This window comes from Carassius carassius, chromosome 17, assembly GCF_963082965.1.
Source record: "Carassius carassius chromosome 17, fCarCar2.1, whole genome shotgun sequence".
NCBI lineage: Eukaryota > Metazoa > Chordata > Actinopteri > Cypriniformes > Cyprinidae > Carassius > Carassius carassius.
The window spans coordinates 30,704,352-30,723,873 of NC_081771.1; the positions used below are offsets into that span (position 1 = coordinate 30,704,352).

Genomic DNA, 19,522 nt, shown 5'->3' on the forward strand with positions numbered 1-19,522 from the left:
GTATCAAGTCTGCACAAGTCACCTCTCCATGCATCCTCGGTAAAAGGAGCGGAGCAAGAACACATCCGGGGATTTGAACTGGACTTGGCTAGATGTGAACTTTGAAAAGGGAAACAGTACTTGGGCAGCGACTGATGACATTTCACAAGTCCACAAGTACAGACAAGTACGCATAACATGGCCGATCAGGCAAGACGGCCGTCCCCACCACTTGGATTTAAGCCAAAACGTGATTGGTTGAAGCGATAACGTGCTACGATTGGTCAGCTCAATGTGGCCGTTATTTGATTGGCTTGAGTAAACGGTGGGTGGAGTCCACTTATTTGTGGATTTATCTGCACGTCGACGCTAGAAGTGTTTCAAATCCACAATGGCACAGGAACCGATCCACAAATGCGTGCAGTGATTTACAAATGCACAGACAGCGGTTCACAAATAAATACCAGGTAGAGTTGTGTTTGTGACATTAAACACATTTGTAAATATATATATTTTTATTTGCAAATCTGATTTTATTTATTTGTGAGTTTTATATTTTTTTGTTAAACTCTTTACATTTATTTGTGAATTTGATATATTTTTGTGAATCTTGTTACATTTATTTGTGGATCATAATCTATTTATTTGGAATAATGCAACAATTCTAACCCCATATGAAGGCAGCATCATCACATTTTACAAAACAGATACTATATGAAAAAAAGTGTTTTATTAAAAAAAAAATAACTCCCCTTTTAAGTTTTAATATTAGATTATTACATTGGTTCGAAATATATTCACAAATAACAAAACTAATTAGCAATACTAACGTTTATTAGTTTCTTTTATAATATAACTAGTAATTGTTTTATGACATATAACCTTTAGTGTTCTAATGTTTTTTATTAATTTTACCATTGTCTGTTATTTTAAAAACACAAATAAATACTTAATATAATGGATTTGTATCAGGCATGGTTCTGTTTCACACTAAATATATATTTGTCATATACTGTATTTTTAAATTAAAATAAATCTAAGGATGCACGCAGAAGCATACACTAACTCCTAAATAAAATGATACAAGATAGTGTAAATATTCACTGTGATTAATTTTGATGTTATAACATAACATAACAGTAATATTTTTTTATTATTTAGTTGGCAAACAACTTGAAAGTAAACACGTCAATGACTTTTCAACAGGGCTTTAATGATAAATCTTCACGTATAACAAAGCTGTTTCTCTGTACAGATCAAGGAGACATTTAAAACAATCTTACAATTTGTTGTACCTGTAAAGTGCACAAAAATACAATTCATAAACAGAAATAAAAATCATGCTGTACATTTCATACTGGATTCATAAATAAGCACAGATATACACACACGTACATTAGTGACGACTAAATCAAAAGCAGCTCAGTAAGTCACAGGTCTGATATGACGGAGGAGTCGCTGCTGAAGTTTGTCTGGCTGTCCACAGGGGTCACGAAAGGTCATGCTGTAGAGTACTAATTTGCATGACTACAGAATAAAAAAAGGCACTCCATTCACTTAATTAAAGGAAGACACAGACATGTGAATAAAAAGAGCCACCCCAAGGGTTTACATTACATGGACAGTCTATGCAAAGAAAATCAAAGCATTCATTTAGATCTCTTGGTATAACTTATTTCCAAAACAGCCAGCAAATGCATTGAGCACTTTATGATAGGAAATGAACATAACTCAAATCTAAACTTCAAATCTAAACTTCAGCATTATAGCAAAGTAAAGCACATATATGGAAGAACATACAACACACAAAACATCCTGATAAACACATCTGCATTGTGGTATTCACTAACATCTTCATATCACTTCATAAGTTTCCAAACAACCGTCCTTTAGTAAACGAGTGAACGTTGTCACTCAAAGACATTAGAAAAAGAGAATTAAAACAAACACAGACTAAACCAAGTAATTATAGTTTCCACAAAAATATCAGTTTTATCACATCCTTAGTCTAGTGATTTAGTACTAAGAAATGCAAAAACTTTTTTCACACACACGTTTGTATATTTTGCTGGAAACTATGATTACTATGGTACATTCTTGTAAAGGAAACGTATAAATATCCAGCCTACGGCGAAGAAATAAAACTGCATATGATGGAGCAGAATTCAGATGTCAGTCGGTAACTGTGAATTCTTTAGAAGGCCTGGAAGTTTACCTGCATAGTAAACGAAGACTGCATGGCTTAGAAATATAAAAGAGGAAGGGAAACAGCGTCTCACCTGACTATCCAATTATGCTGCATTGGTTCTAGCTGTTCTACCAGTACCTCCTCTCTCTATGTAGTGCTCCGTTTGGGTACTAAGAAGACTGCAGGGCATGGTTTAGCCAGAGGAATGATTCAGAGGGACAAACTATATTGCTTAGTGTCGTGTCTCACAAAGCCCTTCGAAACATCACCCCCTTTCTATTTGTAGTGTTTCAGACACAACAGATCTATAAATCAAACTAGAATGGTTATAAAACTGCTTGCATGTACATCCACGACAAAATGAAATCGTGCCATTGAAATAACTAATCACAATTCAAGTAATGAATGACAACATTCAGCGTTCAGCATTTGCACCCCACAGAGCAAGACTGTGCAAATAAATAATGTCTGTGTTCACTAATAAAACAACCTATGAAATATGACAAGGCCACTACAGAAACAAATACTTGGACACATACTGGACACATAAAACCTGATGCATATGTGAATGTAGACATGACAAAAACATGTTGGAATGATGCTGATGATAACTGTGTGTTAATGATGATTAACTAAATGGGTGTGGCACATGTGGTGGGAGGAGTCAGGAGGGTCAACATTAGGGTTTTCACAGAATTCAGACACATGTAGTTAGATGGTGCCTGCACCAGTTCAACTACACGTCTTCAACACGAGGGAACAGGCATTTGTTTGGCTCAACACACACACAGATTTGCATACATGTGCTAAAAAGTCCTTCATATTGTTTCAACAAGAGGACTGAGCCATCCTCCCATCTGAAACAATGGATTTTGGGTTTGATTGACAGGGCAGTTGGCCAATCAGACAGGAGGGCTGTGGTTTGGGGGCGGGGTCAGGGCTGCTCTTGGGTGTGATACTCTGTTTCCCCAGACGAGATCTGAGTGAGACGCTTACTGGAGCCCCAGAGTTTCCTCGTAATCTGACCAGAACGCATCTGAGGAATGGACAGGAGAGGAGAGGAGAGGAGAGGAGAGGAGAGGAGAGGAGAGGAGAGGAGAGGAGAGGGAATTGAAGAATGAAAATAAAGAGGAGGTGAACAGTGGGGGGGGGGGAAGGATGATTGATGAGTGCATTTGAAATCATCTGTGTTGGATTTGTTTTGAGGTAAGTGCAAAATCAAAATGTGCATTTTAAGTGAGGTAACTCAAAAAAGAAGATGAGATAAGAAAACGATAACACCGCCCTGCATCATAATTGCTGGATGAAATCCAATACTAAGATGAGTTTCTTACTAATTGGGCTGCTGATTCCAAAAATAGTGCCGGTTTTGCTCAAGCACGTCACTTTGCATTTTGACAATCATTTGTAAGGTGAAGAAATCTTCTATTATCCCTTAAAAATGCCACAAAGACATGATAATATCTTCCTTTGAGCCAGGTTATGACTATCGGTTTAATTCTCAGCCAATTTTCACATGTATGAATGATTCTGAAGACATTATTTTAAGCCTGATTCCATGGTAATTGTAACCTGTGGGTGTTATACTACATCCAAAAAGTGAAAGAAAAGCACACATTTTGTGAAAAAGGCTTATTTTGTAAAGTTCTTTGACATTAAATGGAGTATAATGTTAAATTAAACATTTTTAATGCTTGTTTTGTCATTAAATCCAAAACCTTAAGAAACTTTGAGCGTTATTTTTGTAATGCATTAAAGCTGATAAATGCTTAATTTGAAAAATTATCACTCTTATTTTGTGGAAAAGCTCTACATGATGGAAAGTTGTTATTGATATTTTTGAACTCCAATCATATAATATTATGCCTTTTTTGCAAATCAAGATGCAGCGCTGTGTAATTGCACTGTATGTAATGACTGTGTGTATAAAAACCCTTTAAGTTTGAACTGATATAACATACTCTACACAAGCATTTAAAACACAGATGCTTGGAAAAATGCATTGTAAGCTCGTGGTCCCGTTGCACAAATGTGCGGCAAATTGAAATCGGCAAACCGAGTCAGTGTTTTCCATTCCTCCGTCTGAGGCAGAGACTATGTTCACCTTAACTATTCTCAAACTCAAGGGGGCGATAGAGTTCACATCAAACAATGTGCAATAATTTAAGGAATTAGCTACATTATTCCACCCCTTATGGCAATGTGGCGAACGAAAAAAATAATGAGTAAATGTATCGCAATATACTACTATTGACATAGTATCAATACCATCAGTTACTTCACATTTTGGAAAACACTGATGTGTAAAATTGAGTTTGCGTAGCTAGATGCATGTTCACGTACTCATGGAGTATTTTTCAAACTGTATTTTCTATGTTAGTTCATCGAAATGCAAAAACCCAAATGTTTCTATACAAGCTAGTGATAGTTAAGAAAGATCCTTGAGAACGCTTTGCACTGTTTGGAATATTTCAAAATAGCTTCAGTGTTTGGCATGAATACCTGTGCATTCAGTCACATCGAAAACTCTTTTTTTTTTGGTTTAAAACATCAAAAAACGAATGATTTCACTTTTACAATTATTCTAGAATGAGTGTGACACTACGAGTTCATTTTATTCTGTTATTACTATCATTATTATAATATCGTTATATCGTATTATAACTAGCAGTGTTAGTGGTATCACGAGGGTTTGGTTTGGTTAGCTTACAACTCCAACTGCTGAGAGAAAACTGAAACCAACAGCAAACTTATTTAAAAACATTTACACTTCACACAATCACCACTGATTACTCAACACATGTTTAAGATAAAAATCCTTGGCGACAGTTTCAATGTATTGTTATGTCATTACTATGTTCATGAGTGTACGGTTTATTATGTTGACATTATTGAGTGATTAATAGCTTGGGGACATAACTGATGAAAAGTGTCCTCAGAAGTGAGCTAAATCTGAGAATACCACTGTGGGCTTGTCTTCAAAAAATAAATGATTAATAAATAAATAAGTGTTTTTTTTAGGGGAAGAGTAATGGTTTTGGGTTTGGATTTCTAAGATAGCCAGGTAAAGGTGTGAACTTTACGCATCTGAACTTGACATATGAATTCCTCTCAGATGATGTCGGGGCTGAACGTGTTCTGGTCTCTGAGATGCAGCAGGCGTGCGGGCGATCGCACACGCAGTGTGTTCATGAGAGGCGAGCCCTCCATCCTCTGGGTGATGTAGTTCCTGAAGGAGTTTTTTACCTCGGCGGGTTTCCCGACGCCCACCACGATCAGCTTGCCGTCATCGAGGCCCACCAGAACGTGAGACTGCTCCTTGGTCACAGACACACAGCGGATGGGCAACCGCATCGCCATCGGTGACACACACAGAGCCAGGCTGCCATGATAACCGAGAGAGAGGGTGTTAGAAACAAGCTCAAGAAACAGACATGCTTACAGAACCACCCAAGAAGATATTTTGAAGAATGACCATACAGTTTCAGGTCCCCAATAAATTCCACAGTTTTTTATTTATTCCATTACAAACATTCTTCAAAATATCGTTGTTTGTGATCAGCAGACGAAAGAAAGTCACAGAGGTTTTAGATACAATAGAGTTGAACTATTCTTTAATAAAGTGCAATAGGCGGGTTCTGGAAGTAAAATTATTGATGATTATTATGAAACGCTAACTTAAACTATTAAAGACAGGCTTTCTGGAAACTGTGAGGTTGTTAATCAATGGTACGTGCTTTTGTTAAGGCCATCAGCCTGCATTATTTCAACTTATTGTTTAAATAACTGTGGAATTCCTGGTGAGATTCCAATTCTGAAAGGAAATCTTCACCATTCAGAAACACAACAAGCAAACTGCATCAACACTCTGCACATTAGAATGATTTCTGAAGGATCATGTGACACTGAAGACTGGAGAATTATGCTGAAAATTCTGCTTTGCATCAGTGGAATAAATTACATTTTAAAATATATTCTAATAAATCTAAAATTCTTCTTTTTCAGGACCTCTGCAATTCGGCTGGGCATGCTCTCAATCAACTTCTGGGCCAAATCCTGACTGATAGCAACCCATTCTTTCATAATCACTTCTTGGAGTTTGTCAGAATTAGTGGGTTTTTGTTTGTCCACCCGCCTCTTGAGGATTGACCACAAGTTCTCAATGGGATTAAGATCTGGGGAGTTTCCAGGCCATGGACCCAAAATTTCCACATTCTGGTCCCCGTGCCACTTAGTTATCACTTTTGCCTTATGGCACGGTGCTCCATCGTGCTGGAAAATGTATTGTTCTTCACCAAACTGTTGTTGGATTGTTGGAAGAAGTTGCTGTTGGAGGGTGTTTTGGTACCATTCTTTATTCATGGCTGTGTTTTTGGGCAGAATTGTGAGTGAGCCCACTCCCTTGGATGAGAAGCAACCCCACACATGAATGGTGTCAGGATGCTTTACTGTTGGCATGACACAGGACTGATGGTAGCGCTCACCTTTTCTTCTCCGGACAAGCCTTTTTCCAGATGCCCCAAACAATCGGAAAGGGGCTTCATCTGAGAATATGACTTTGCCCCAGTCCTCAGCAGTCCATTCACTATACTTTCTGCAGAAGATCAATCTGTCCCTGATGTTTTTTTTGGAGAGAAGTGGGCTTCTTTGCTGCCCTTCTTGACACCAGGCCATCTTCCAAAAGTCTTGGCCTCACTGTGCGTGCAGATGCGCTCACACCTGCCTGCTGCCATTCCTGAGCAAGCTCTGCACTCCGATCCCGCAGCTGAATCCTCTTTAGGAGACCATCCTGGCGCTTGCTGGACTTTCTTGGACGCCCTGAAGCCTTCTTTACAAGAATTGAACCTCTTTCCTTGAAGTTCTTGATGATCCTATAAATTGTTGATTTAGGTGCAATCTTAGTAGCCACAATATCCTTGCCTGTGAAGCCATTTTTATGCAACGCAATGATGGCTGCACGCGTTTCTTTGCAGGTCACCATGGTTAACAATGGAAGAACAATGATTTCAAGCATCACCCTCCTTTTAACATGTCAAGTCTGCCATTCTAACCCAATCAGCCTGACATAATGATCTCCAGCCTTGTGCTCATCAACATTGTCACCTGAGTTAACAAGACGATTACTGAAATGATCTCAGCAGGTCCTTTAATGACAGCAATGAAATGCAGTGGAAAGGTTTTTTTGGGATTAAGTTAATTTTCATGGCAAAGAAAGGACTATGCAATTCATCTGATCATTCTTCATAACATTATGGAGTATATGCAAATTGCTATTATAAAAACTTAAGCAGCAACTTTTCCAATTTCCAGTATTTATGTAATTCTCAAAACTTTTGGCCACGACTATATGTAATCAAAAGAAAACTCTTTAGCGCCTTTGAAGCACTGTAAATCATGCTCTAATCATACTTAAACAACTATATATTATGCAATAAATAAATCAGATTGTTTCGATATTTAATCAGTAGTTTTTAAATTAGATCAACTGATTCCCCTCACAGCTGGTTGGTTTAAATGAAGACTAATTTTAAAATCCCAACAGGAGTAATTCATGAAAAAATAAAAATAAAACACTTCCGGAACCAAAGCAGCTGGGAAAAGTTGGTACTGCTGCAATATCTAGATATGACATGGTTGCCTTTCACTCATTCACACATTGTAATAATGACACTTAAGCTGCTGAGACTATTGTTTCAATGCGTGTTAAAATATGAAAATAGCAGCAGATTATGGTTTCCAGGTTTACCTGTATAGGTCTCTGACAGACAGGAACCCCTGCTCGCTGCCAATGACCACATGCTCTCCCGAGACACACATATCTGTCACCTGCTCCTTCAGAGGAGCGCTGCACAGGTGCTTCCCGTTCACAGAGTACAGGTGCAAGGTGTTCTTATCCTGAACACGCATACAAAACACAAAGAGGCTCCATTTACACAGGCACAGAAATGTGTGTGGAGAAGGAGAAGGGGAACTGAACTGTGTTTGATACCTTCAGTGTGGCTTTGCCCTCGACACAGGTGTGCACCACTAGATGTCCCTCCCAGGACACAGCCAGGTGCATGATGGACACGGGCAGAGAGCTCTCACACGGCGGCCGCAGAGAGCGCATGTACTGACCCCTGCGAACAGTGTGAATGATCACCGTCCCATCCTGTGACACACACAAACTGCGATTTACATTTCTGCATCACCTTTTACTCCCTGAATTCCCCCAGTTCAACCATCTTTAAAAATGTGTTATGTCAATCAGCTGCAATATGATTGGCTAACCTTTCTGTATTTGAACTAAGGCACAATGCCAGTGTCAAGTTGCTAATTACCGAACAAGTGTGAGTAGTAGACAGTGTTTTTGCGTGATTTTGAGAGAGGCAAGTCTCACCCGTGATCCAGAAACTGCCATGTCCAGCTCTGTACTGATAGACACACTCACAACTTCATCTGTGTGTCCGTACAACACCTGCACTGGCTTATGGGACAGACCGACTGGAGCTCCTCCCTACAAAAACAGACCAAGTTTAAACTCCAACACTGTGTTAGAAATAAAAACATCCTCTTTATACGAGTAGAGAATTAAAACTTGATTCATTATATTATTTAAAGGTGCAGTAGGAGAAATTGGAAAATGCTAACTTTAGCCTAAGAGCACAGAAAGCTAATGTCCCACCCTCCCTGCAAATCTCCAACCAAAGCCATGCCCCCTGAACACACGAACGCGAACAGATCAGAGACAACATTACTACGATACATCATGTGTCATTAACCCGTGAGAAACTTTATAGCACAATTAGTAACTATGTTAACTTAAAGGCCATGTTGCAGGTTAACCACCACTTTCGATTAATAGGTACATAAATCACTCAAGATATGTATATCATTTTTTAAATGTCTCAAAAATGGTCTTAAAGACCTATTTTTTAAGTTTTTGGTATTAACGTTTTTTTTTACCCAACACGGTGATGACGTCACGTTGGGGAGAAGTCGAGGAAAGGTAGCCTCAGTCTAGTATGATACCGCGTTCCAGGCAACCCGTAACCCATGTTTTTCCAACCTTAAACCTGTGAAAGTGCACTGGAACGGCAATCAAACCCGTGACTTCCCACCCGTGAACTCGTGTCTCGTACTAGATCGATGTACTCCGAGTTCCGAGGTCACACAGCACGCGAAACAATGATGACAGCCCCTACGGATAATACTGCCTACGGATGCAGTGTTTATGCAAGTGGTACACGTTGAAAAAACGATTTTAGGTCAATGCAACGTTGCAATAAAATAAATAGTTACAATTCCTTGCGCTCAGTACCGTTCCAGGCAAGTTACGCCAAACTTTCTAAGTCGTTAGTAGTTAGTGATTACGAGCTCAAAAACCTGCCTGGAAAGCAGCGAAGAGGTGGCAAGAGCCAACATGTATGATCCGCAGCCGTGTAATTTCGATCGAGCCAGTCGTGAGAGGGCAAATGAGGAATTGCCAAGAACTGATGTCCGTCAAAGCCTATGCATGGTCCGAGGAGAATTAGTGGAGAGTTGGTGAAGTGTCCTGGTGAGTTGCTATCATTTAGCATTGCAGCAATGAGCACTGGAGCTAGTCTACGAGCAGCAGTGCACAATAACGACACACACACACATATGTACACACACACACACACACACACACACACATACATATATATATATATAATTTATTTATTTTTTACTGTCATTGAGTAGCACCGAGTAAAAAAAAAAATCTACGTTTTCTTTATATCTAGTGGCAGTGATCATGACGGTACCGGTAACCTTTGTCATAGTGTCGTAGAACTGGTAAACTTTGTCTTTGTCATCTAGAAATACAAGGCATCATGCTTGCTATATGGACGTTTCTAAGCGTTTATCTCGTCCTCCGATGAAAATGTTGTTGCAAACATAGCTGCGTGTGTGTCGCTGTGTTTGGCAGGTGCTTGTGTGGGCGGTGTCGTCCCATGGAAACTGCGCTGAAAAGCTTGTGCTGTAGGGAAGTGAGTGCGTTTGGGTCGTTGTTGGTCGATATCTCTATCTATCTGTCTGTTTATCTATCTATATATGTAGTCTATCTATCTATATATATCTATGTATTTATCTATAATCTGCGCTATCTGAATACTCACGTCTACTACTCGTCTCTCTAGTCACTCTCAATGCTCTCAAGGCGGCTTTGGTAAATTCTCTCCCCAACGTGACGTGATGCAATGCATTGTGGGGGAAAGGAGACCGCTGTAAGATAGTACCTACTTTTTCGTATTATATTCCGTTTTGTGATACCCAACAACATAAAATACAATGGATAACAGTTTAAATGTTTATAACCAACAAGCAAATTGCACAAATTTGTTAAAAAATTAACCTTGCAACACGGCCTTTAATGACTGCTATCAGGATGTGAAGAGACTTTTAACCAGCATAACAAAAATGTTTCTGAAGACAAATCACCTATTGCACCTTTATAAAGTGATGAGGTAGGTTTAAAAAAAAAAATTACCAATTAAAACTAAATTCCCAAGAATGTTAAATTAAGGAAGAAACTTCTGAAATATTTCTTGTTATAAGAAACATCCAATCAAATTATTATTTAAAATTCATCCATATTTTAAATTAATTATGCTATTTTAACAAAAAAGAACAAAGTAATGCAATCTCTATCTTTAAATATTTAATTTTATTCTTAATCCAAACGAATGAGTCATTGAATATACATACAGAAACTTTGGAGTCAGTAAGGTTTTTTTTTTTCATTAAATGCATTACATTGGTCAAAAACATTTCAAAAAAATGACGTTCTTTAAAAAAACATTTTTAACAGTATCTTTAACATCACATTTGAACATAGTGTATCATTATATACCCAATAAACACCTGATTTAGACATTAAGATACATCATATTTAGGAATGAAGCTTCTATAGGAAGTCATCTGAAGACGACTGATCATGTGGCTTCTCCAAGAGATCAGAACATACCTGCTGTAGCACCTGCCACACCATACAGGTGGTGTCTCTAGAGCCAGAGATCAGGTGAATCCCAAAGTGATCTGTGGCCAGGCACGTTACGATGTCTGCCGGGACGGAAAAATATAGACACACATTTACAAAGTTAGCAGATTTCTTTCCTACAATTATTAAGGTTATAGTTAGAACATACAGTATAATATGGATGTGCATATTCAAGAGAAAGAATGAAGGGGAAAAACAGCAGATGAAGGTCAAGGGAAGCAGTTTACGTTACCCATATGTCGGATGTGCTGCCCCACTGTTCTGCCCTTGACGAGTGATGTCACTCTCAGACTGTTGTCCCAGTGGCCTCCACTGAAGAGCAACTTCCCGTCATGAGACACAACAAACAGCTGAGCAGTGACTTCAACCCCTGGAGAGAACGGCCCTGCTAGAAACCTCTGAGTCCTAGAGAGAGATAGAGAGAGAGAGGGAGATGGAGAGGGAGAGGGAGAAAGAGAGAGGGAGAGAGATAGAGAGAGAGAGAGAGAGAGGGAGATGGAGAGGGAGAGGGAGAGAGAGAGAGAGAGAGAGAGAGAGAGAGAGAGAGAGCTGATGTGTTGGTTATTTTCAAGAAAGTGCAGGGCAGCTACAGTACAAACAGGACGTGAGGACGTTATCCGTCAGAGAGACTCACTTTACACCAGCCACGGTGGGGTCTTTGATGAAGGTGAAGTAGTTGGATATGTTTTTGTCATAGGGCAGCCAGCCGTGAGTTCCCATCAAGCAGTTCTGGCTCAGAGTTACCTTGATAACCCAAAAACACATTATTTGTGAGGGCATTAAAGACAATCTGGAATGGCATATGTATTTGTAATGCATTATTTATTAAGTCATAAAAAATAAACTCTGTTAGGGTGATCATAACATTATTTGAGTCAAAATTATTTTATTTATTTGGTAAATATATATATATATATATATATTTTTTTTTTTTTTTTTTTTTTAATTCATATAATTTATTACAACTTGCAGAGGGACATAAATAAAGAAATCAAGACCCTGACAGTATCCCAATTTTATTTATTATATATTATATATATATATATATATATAATTTTATATCATTTTATCACAATGCTCACTGATTGATTGTGCACAAAAAGGGACCAGGTACATAATAAAATAAAAAATAAATAGGACATATTCTGATGTCACGTGTGTTTAAAGCTAGCTAATCAAGCCCAGACTTACCAGAGTATCTGGACTCCCCTGTGAGATAAAAGAATGGGATTGGTTCTTAGGGACAACAGCTTTAACCAGTGGCACATTATCACTGATGCCCTAAAACACAGAGATGAAACTCCATCAGTCCACAGAACAAAATCTACACAAACACATGAAGCACTGCTAATTCAGTCACCTCAATGAAGAAGGATTTGAGCTCAGTGAGGTGCTCGAATATGTTGAGAGGACAGGAGTCCAGACGGGTTCTCCTCTTCTCCAGCTCCTCCAGAGAGAGACGCACGGGATGGGGCTCCTAAAACACATTAACACACACACCATCTTATCAAACAACAAATACTTGATCTCCACTGAAGCTTCTTCTAACACTGTCTGTTTGTGTGTGTGGAGAAGCATTGGAGTGCCGTACCTTCAGTAACTGGCACGGTGTCTGTCCAAAATTACTGATCATGCCTTCTAGAGCCTTCCTCTCTTTCTCATCTGTGATGGCATCCAGATCAACAGCCCCTGAAACAACCACAGACAGTTTGATTTTGCTGTATTTGAATGTCTACATTAAAAACTAGTTGGACACAAGTTATAATGAGCAGTCTAAATAAACTCCAACAGGGTGACAAAATACTGATTTGAGATGAAATTTTCATTATGGGAGAGCAAAGAGAGAAATTGCATGAATTGAGAAACTGCATGAATGCATGTGTACGAATGCATGCACCGCTTAAAACAGTTCATTGTAGCATTATTATTTTATTTATACAAATGTTAGGCTTTATTTTTATATTTTCATTAATCAATTTACAATGAAAACACAGTTTAATTATTAAAATGAAGTCTTCATAAAAGAACAACATATGCACCAAAACACCTAATTAATGTCTGAAGTATGTTAGCCACATCAAGACTACCTTCATATGTGCAGTAGTAGAAGACATTAAGGGCCTCCACTGCAGCCGGGCCCCTCTGTTTATAGCCAAAGATCAGATCGATCCATTCATGCAGGTGGGCCGACACATACTCGGATTCCTGAGCACAGACAAAAATCATCTACATCAACAAAATGGTCACACGGTATGCTTCCAAACCTGCATTTCTCTTCGGATAGACCTGAGGCCATCAATCATTATGAGAGGAATCCATTGAAGTGTTGTTCTAGTTTTTTAACACCTTTCACAGAGCCATTTCTCACTGCTTCAGGCTTTAATAGGACAGAAGTGGCAAAGGAATTGAGAAGAAGAACAGAAACAGATACTGAGAGCGGGCTGTATTCAATTACACATCCCTCCCTGGAGGCTCTGTATTGAGCTCAGTGGGGAAGAGCTGTGATGAGGTCATCAGAAATGGGCTCACCAGGGCTTTGCGGTGCTTGTAGATGAAATCCTCGGGGGATTTGGCCCATTTAGGCAGGATGACATCATTTACCCTCTCTTTAGAGATCTGTAAGCGACCCAGGTCAAATCCTACAACAGTGAGAGAGAGAGTGAGATGATGCAATACAAAGGAGTCTGAGTGGAAGGGAATGTTACACTTTGTTGGTTAAAATTAAGTTTTTAAACTCATTTTTTTCAGCATTGACTGAAAAAAGTGATCTGACTTTGAAACAGTGGCTAAGCTATTTATTTCTACTTTATATTTGGTGAATATTGTCCATTTAAGGTCAACAACTTTTGTGTGGGACATACTGACTCCCCCCATTGGTTTCAATGCAATCTGCCAAAAATCAACACTTTGAAAAACAGCAAAGAATCAGGTGAGGAAAATAAAATACATGAGAAATATGAAATACTTTTGAGTTTACTCCAAAGACGACTTGTGTTCTGACTTACCAAAGGAAAATTCACTGTTTATTTGTTAGTTTCACGGACGAAAAACTCACAGGATGTTTATGGATTATGTGAACCCTCAGAATGGTTTGAGAACCAGATTACAAAAAGCAGAGCAATTGACAAATAGCAATAAATACTACTTACTCGAAGCACAAATAATGTTAGATAATATTTATACATGCATGTGGTTATTTGCACTTTTGTGCGCAAATAGTCATTACAAGTAGTCTTGACCAAAGAGAGAGAGAGGAAAAAAAATGAATCTGTCCTGCTCATTTTAAACATAAAATATGTGGGTAAAATTGACCCCTAACACAATAGAAATTGATTGAAATGATTCAATTTCTCACATATTTTATATTTTTTAGTCTCTGAAAAGCTACAATAGATGTTTCCACAACACAAAAGTTGAACTCAGTTTTTAAAACTACTATTAATAAAACAATACTAGCTCAACTAATCTTTCATTTACTCACCGTCCTGGTTCTCCAAGAACTCTGGGAAGTAGAAGAATTCTGGGATGAGCTCTTTGACGTCGTTGGGATTGTCCATGAGGGTTTGCCAGGTAGCAGGAATAGAGTGAAACTGACGGTCAGCACAGTCAAACCTGCCACACACAGACAGACAGACCAACTTTATTCATACTGTATAATAAAACAGGTTTTATGAGGACGTGGCAACCCTAAGTATATTCAAATATAATGGAACCTTTTCATAAGACTGTGATGACACGTTTAACGGTCATCAGCATCATAAACCCTCAAAAGATTTATTTTTTATTTTTTATGTATGTTCTTTGTATTATATTACATTTGCATAAAAAAAAATAGTTTGCACAAATGCGTGGGTGTTTTCTTATCTATGGGAGGGACGGTAAATTTGACTGCCGTATCAGTCTCTCTCAATTTTTTTCCTTTTATTGATAGTCATAAAAACACTGTTGTGGAGTCTTTCTTTTGCTATTTTGAACAAATGGGAATGCAAAAAATATATTTGTGGTACTCTCCAATTCACGTCTCAATGAACCAACTTTCAGGACTTCCGCTGCTGAGAAACCCGGAAATGTGAAAAAGGTCCATTGCCTTTGTTTAAATATCTATCAGTCAAAAGCCAATCATAAAATAATACCATTTTTTTTTAAGAATCTGTAAAGGTACGTTAGCAAAAGCAGGATGTTTAATTCTAAGGGACAGACTGTAATAATCCTGGCCTTTATATGAATTTCACTTCAGTAACCTTTTCTTTTCAAAGCATGCAAAAACAATTGAGTGAATAATTTTTGAGAACAATTGAGTCGGTTGATAAAAGGACAAAAGAAAGAGAGGAAAGACAGTGAAACAGAATTTAAAGGCAAAAAGCCAAAAGCAGACGAGCATTACCTGCCGCTCTGCAGCTGGATGTGCAGGGATGTGAAGGGTTCGACTCGAATGAGGTAATGCATGACTCCAGCGGCGTTCGAGTAGTGCGTGCCATAGTGGAAACGGTCTATGGTGCCAGTGGGGTCTTCAAAACTCTCATATCTGCAGAATATGAGATAAAATACTCTCAGTCTCAAACCAATATCACATAATACAATATAATGAAAAATATAAATAAATAACTATGACAGGAGACCTTAATGATATGGGTGACTCTTCAAGGTCCGGCTTGTCCATACTGTCTATGGGCTTGTCTGCATTGGCCATGACCCTTTTACTGTCATTGGCCATGACGCTAGCTAGCGAGACGCTGGGCTAAAGCATGCCATGTATGTTGGGGTACAGCGCGCGGTGTGTGATTTATTTTTTTTTTTTTTTTCAACCAGTTCAGTGGAAATCCCGCGCTGCAGTCGATTTCATTGGTTAAGGTTACAGTGACGACGGGTAGGTTTAGAGATCAGTGTTGGTGTAAGGTAGTGGTTCTCAACCTTTTTTTCCAGCGGGCCGCAGTGTGGTCCAAGTGCAAGTCTCGCGGGCCGCATTCATATAATTTACATATTACGTCACCAATAAAAAACAACCTGATTTATAATATTATAGCCTAAATATTATGATATCTAATTGATTACATTCATTGAAATAAATAAATAATTCTACTCCCCATAAATAAAACACCTGATGCTGTCAGGAGCAGAACAATTTTGTGAAATTCGGCTCGAAATGACTAGCAGCACAAAGAAGTTGCGATTGTAAAGCCTGTGTTATACTTTCCGCATGAGCAATCCAGACGCAGACACGGCCAGCGCGGACGTGGACCTCTTCCATTTATAAAATTAAATTCATTGTAACACTGAAAGTTTTTTTTTATTTTTTTTATTGTGTTCAGCATATGGTGGGCCGCATTTGAATTCATGCGGGCCGCGGGTTGAGAACCACTGGTGTAGGGCAATCTGTACAGTGATTGACATATTGACATGACCAATGAAAACTTTAGAATCAGCTGCAGGGCGGGATTTGCGCTGAACCCGGAGACTTCCGACACTTAATATGTTTGTGTGGAAACACGAAAAGGTACCTATGTTCCGTACACAAAATATTGCATTCGGTCATTCGGTACACACGTGCACCGTACCGAAAGCCCTGTACCGAAACGGTCCGGTACGAATACACATACCGTTACACCCCTTATTATATATATATATATATATATATATATATATATATATATATATATATATATATATATATATATGTATGTATGTATGTATGTATGTATTTTAATCAGAGGTTAATTAAACTTTTCAGTGAAGAACAAAGTTTGCTTATGCACAAAACTCTTCATGTTCATCACAATGCATTCTGGGATGATGTTATGTGTGACGGGTGAATGCTACCATATTTAGCCTATACAAGGTATTTTATAAAACTGAAATTTCACAGCCTACTATTTGGTAAATCCTTCAGATGACAAAAAATGTTGCCTAGATGTTGTTATATGTAACTAAAACTTTTTTCTGAACTAGAATAAAACTAAAATGACAGATTGAACCAGACAGACACAGAAACGCACTTCTCTCTGACGGCTTTTGCGTTCCTCTCGTTCAGCACGGCCACAGGTTTGGAGAGATCTCTGAACACCCGCGGATCAGACAGATCCAGCTCCTCAGACGTATAATCTGACAGGATCCAGGGGAACTAAAATCAGCATAAAAGGTCACATAGAGTATGATCATTCAGGAAGTGAATGACCGCTGATGTGCGCCACATTCAAACAGAGCGGCTGTGGAACGGTTACTCACCACAGGATACTGAGCCAGATCATTATACGTCCGTCCTGCTATGGTGTTCAACTGCATCAGGTAGTCAAAGTTTGAGATCTCCCGGTTCACCCATTTCTGATGACAGAGAGAAGGAAAAGTCAGCTCTGAACCTTCAGTGATGTACTCGATGAAACAGAGATGCTTCGTGTGTGCAGTGACCTGTGTGAGTCCAGAGGCTTCCAGCAGCTCCTGCGGCGAGTGAGTGGCATGCAGAGAGAGAGAATGCAGCAGCAGCAGCATCCGGCTGTACACTTTATTACGCACCTGTCAATCAAACAGAAACAACCAATCATAGAGACTGAACGAAAGGAGGAGGGAAAGTTCAAAAATAATAACCGCACAAATATTTGTGTGAAATCCAGGGTTATTATACAGTAGTTGACTAAAAGCACAAAACTATTTTTGCTACTAAAAATATATCTAAAACAAATAAATAAATGTATTGTATTTCAGCTAGTTGCCAAAGCATGCAATTGAATGAATTCCTTCAATTATTAGTGAATGAGACTCAATGAGACAAATATCAGCTCAAATATCAGCTCATTATGAAGCAGTTTTAAGAGTTTGCATGTATAATTACGTTCATATAGGGAAAGAGAAAAAGAAGAGGAGAAAGATGCTGTAAGATTCCTGACCTCCTTCTTGAAGTTCAGGAAGTAGTTGGTCTGGTCGATGAGGAAGATCTCCAGAGCCGAGCGCCGGAGGTTGTACCTGCGCAGGTGAATCTCTCTGATCTGAGACAGAGGCCATTTGAAGTCCTGACCAACACCTGAAAAGGAAGATCAGCATCATCTCTGTCCTCATACGTATGACTTCACACTGCTAAATTTCACTGCACCAGTTTTCCTCACCTTCCTCTTTCTCCGTGCTGCTGTCGTAGAAGTAGATGTGTTGTGTGGTGAGCTCCAGACGACCCGGATAGACATCCACCACCGTGACCAGCTCACAGTCCTCAGAGATCACCAGCTTCTCCTTCTGACCCGGCTCTTCTGAATCAGCCCTTTTTTTTTTTTAAAGAAATTAATACTTTTATTCAGTGAAGATGCATATGGCAGTAAAGAGATTTATAATTTTACAACAAAATATTTAAAAGAAATGCTCTTCTGAACTTTCTATTCATCGAAATATCCTTAAAAAAAACGAAAACAAAATATTAAGCAGCACAATTTTTCAATATTGATAATAATCAGAAATTTTACTTGAGCATCAAATCAGAATATTAAATGATTTCTGAAAGATCATGTGACACTGAAGACTGGAGTAATGATGTTAAATATTCAGCTTGGATTACAGGAATAAATTACATTTTAAAATATATTCACATAGAAAACAGCTACTTTAAATTGCAATAATATTTCACAATATTACTGTTTTTTAATGTACTTTTGATCAAATAAATGCAAGAGACTTCATTCAAAACAATTAAAAAAAATCTTACTGACCCAATACTCTTTAAAAGTATTGAACATGGAAATTGATAATGCAAGAAACAAACTAACCCATTTTATATGCAATGAAAAATTAGAGGCTCAAATTATTAAATACAGAATTTATCAAATCTTTGAACTAAAATCTAATCTTTAGAATAAAAGAACATTATTCGAGGTGATTAAAAGGGTTTACACATCTAGTTATTAAGCAAAAGTGTGTTTCTGTATTCAGCTCCAGTGATTGGTTACTGCTCCTGTCCGTCCAAACTGAGACTCACTGATTGGCCGAAGCAGGATCCTCCTCCAGGGGCTCCAGGATGTCATCCTCCAGATCACTGACCTTCACCTGTTTGACCGCCTCTAACAACAGCGACTCAGCGTTTACCTGCTTGTGCTGCACACCTGAAGCAACACACACACAAAACCACTTACTTCCTAAAATGCCCAACACAATATTTATAAAAGTAACAAGTAACCATTTCTAGGTGTGTATATCTTGCCTAGGTTGTCTCTCAAGGCACTGGCTTCTCTGTGAGGATCAAAGTTGTAATTCCACACCAGTTTGAGTCTCATACGAGAGTAGTTCTCAGCGCTAGAGAGCTTCCAGTGTATGTCCTTCTGCTGCCTGCCAAACACAAACAGAGCACATTAATTAGCTCTGTATTATATGTGATTTACTGC

General features: G+C 38.6%; 1 protein-coding gene across 1 annotated transcript in view; it reads right to left on the reverse strand.

Annotated features, from left to right (window-relative positions):
• Positions 1–5,192: 5,192 nt before the first annotated feature.
• The window catches only part of nbeal1 (neurobeachin-like 1), a 50,385-nt gene continuing 36,055 nt past the window's right edge, over positions 5,193–19,522 (reverse strand). Inside the window, exons 30-50 of the mRNA XM_059570117.1 lie at positions 19,342–19,466; positions 19,120–19,243; positions 18,263–18,411; positions 18,047–18,180; positions 17,571–17,675; positions 17,391–17,486; positions 17,162–17,286; positions 15,553–15,693; positions 14,650–14,780; positions 13,698–13,807; positions 13,256–13,373; positions 12,760–12,857; positions 12,529–12,645; positions 12,360–12,449; positions 11,803–11,912; positions 11,401–11,573; positions 11,136–11,230; positions 8,547–8,663; positions 8,157–8,318; positions 7,914–8,062; positions 5,193–5,549 (exon numbers count right to left, since the gene is read on the reverse strand). Of these exons, the coding sequence (XP_059426100.1) occupies positions 5,279–5,549; positions 7,914–8,062; positions 8,157–8,318; positions 8,547–8,663; positions 11,136–11,230; positions 11,401–11,573; positions 11,803–11,912; positions 12,360–12,449; positions 12,529–12,645; positions 12,760–12,857; positions 13,256–13,373; positions 13,698–13,807; positions 14,650–14,780; positions 15,553–15,693; positions 17,162–17,286; positions 17,391–17,486; positions 17,571–17,675; positions 18,047–18,180; positions 18,263–18,411; positions 19,120–19,243; positions 19,342–19,466 (2,740 nt within the window). The 3' untranslated portion in view covers positions 5,193–5,278. The remainder of the gene's footprint in view (positions 5,550–7,913; positions 8,063–8,156; positions 8,319–8,546; positions 8,664–11,135; positions 11,231–11,400; positions 11,574–11,802; positions 11,913–12,359; positions 12,450–12,528; positions 12,646–12,759; positions 12,858–13,255; positions 13,374–13,697; positions 13,808–14,649; positions 14,781–15,552; positions 15,694–17,161; positions 17,287–17,390; positions 17,487–17,570; positions 17,676–18,046; positions 18,181–18,262; positions 18,412–19,119; positions 19,244–19,341; positions 19,467–19,522) is intronic.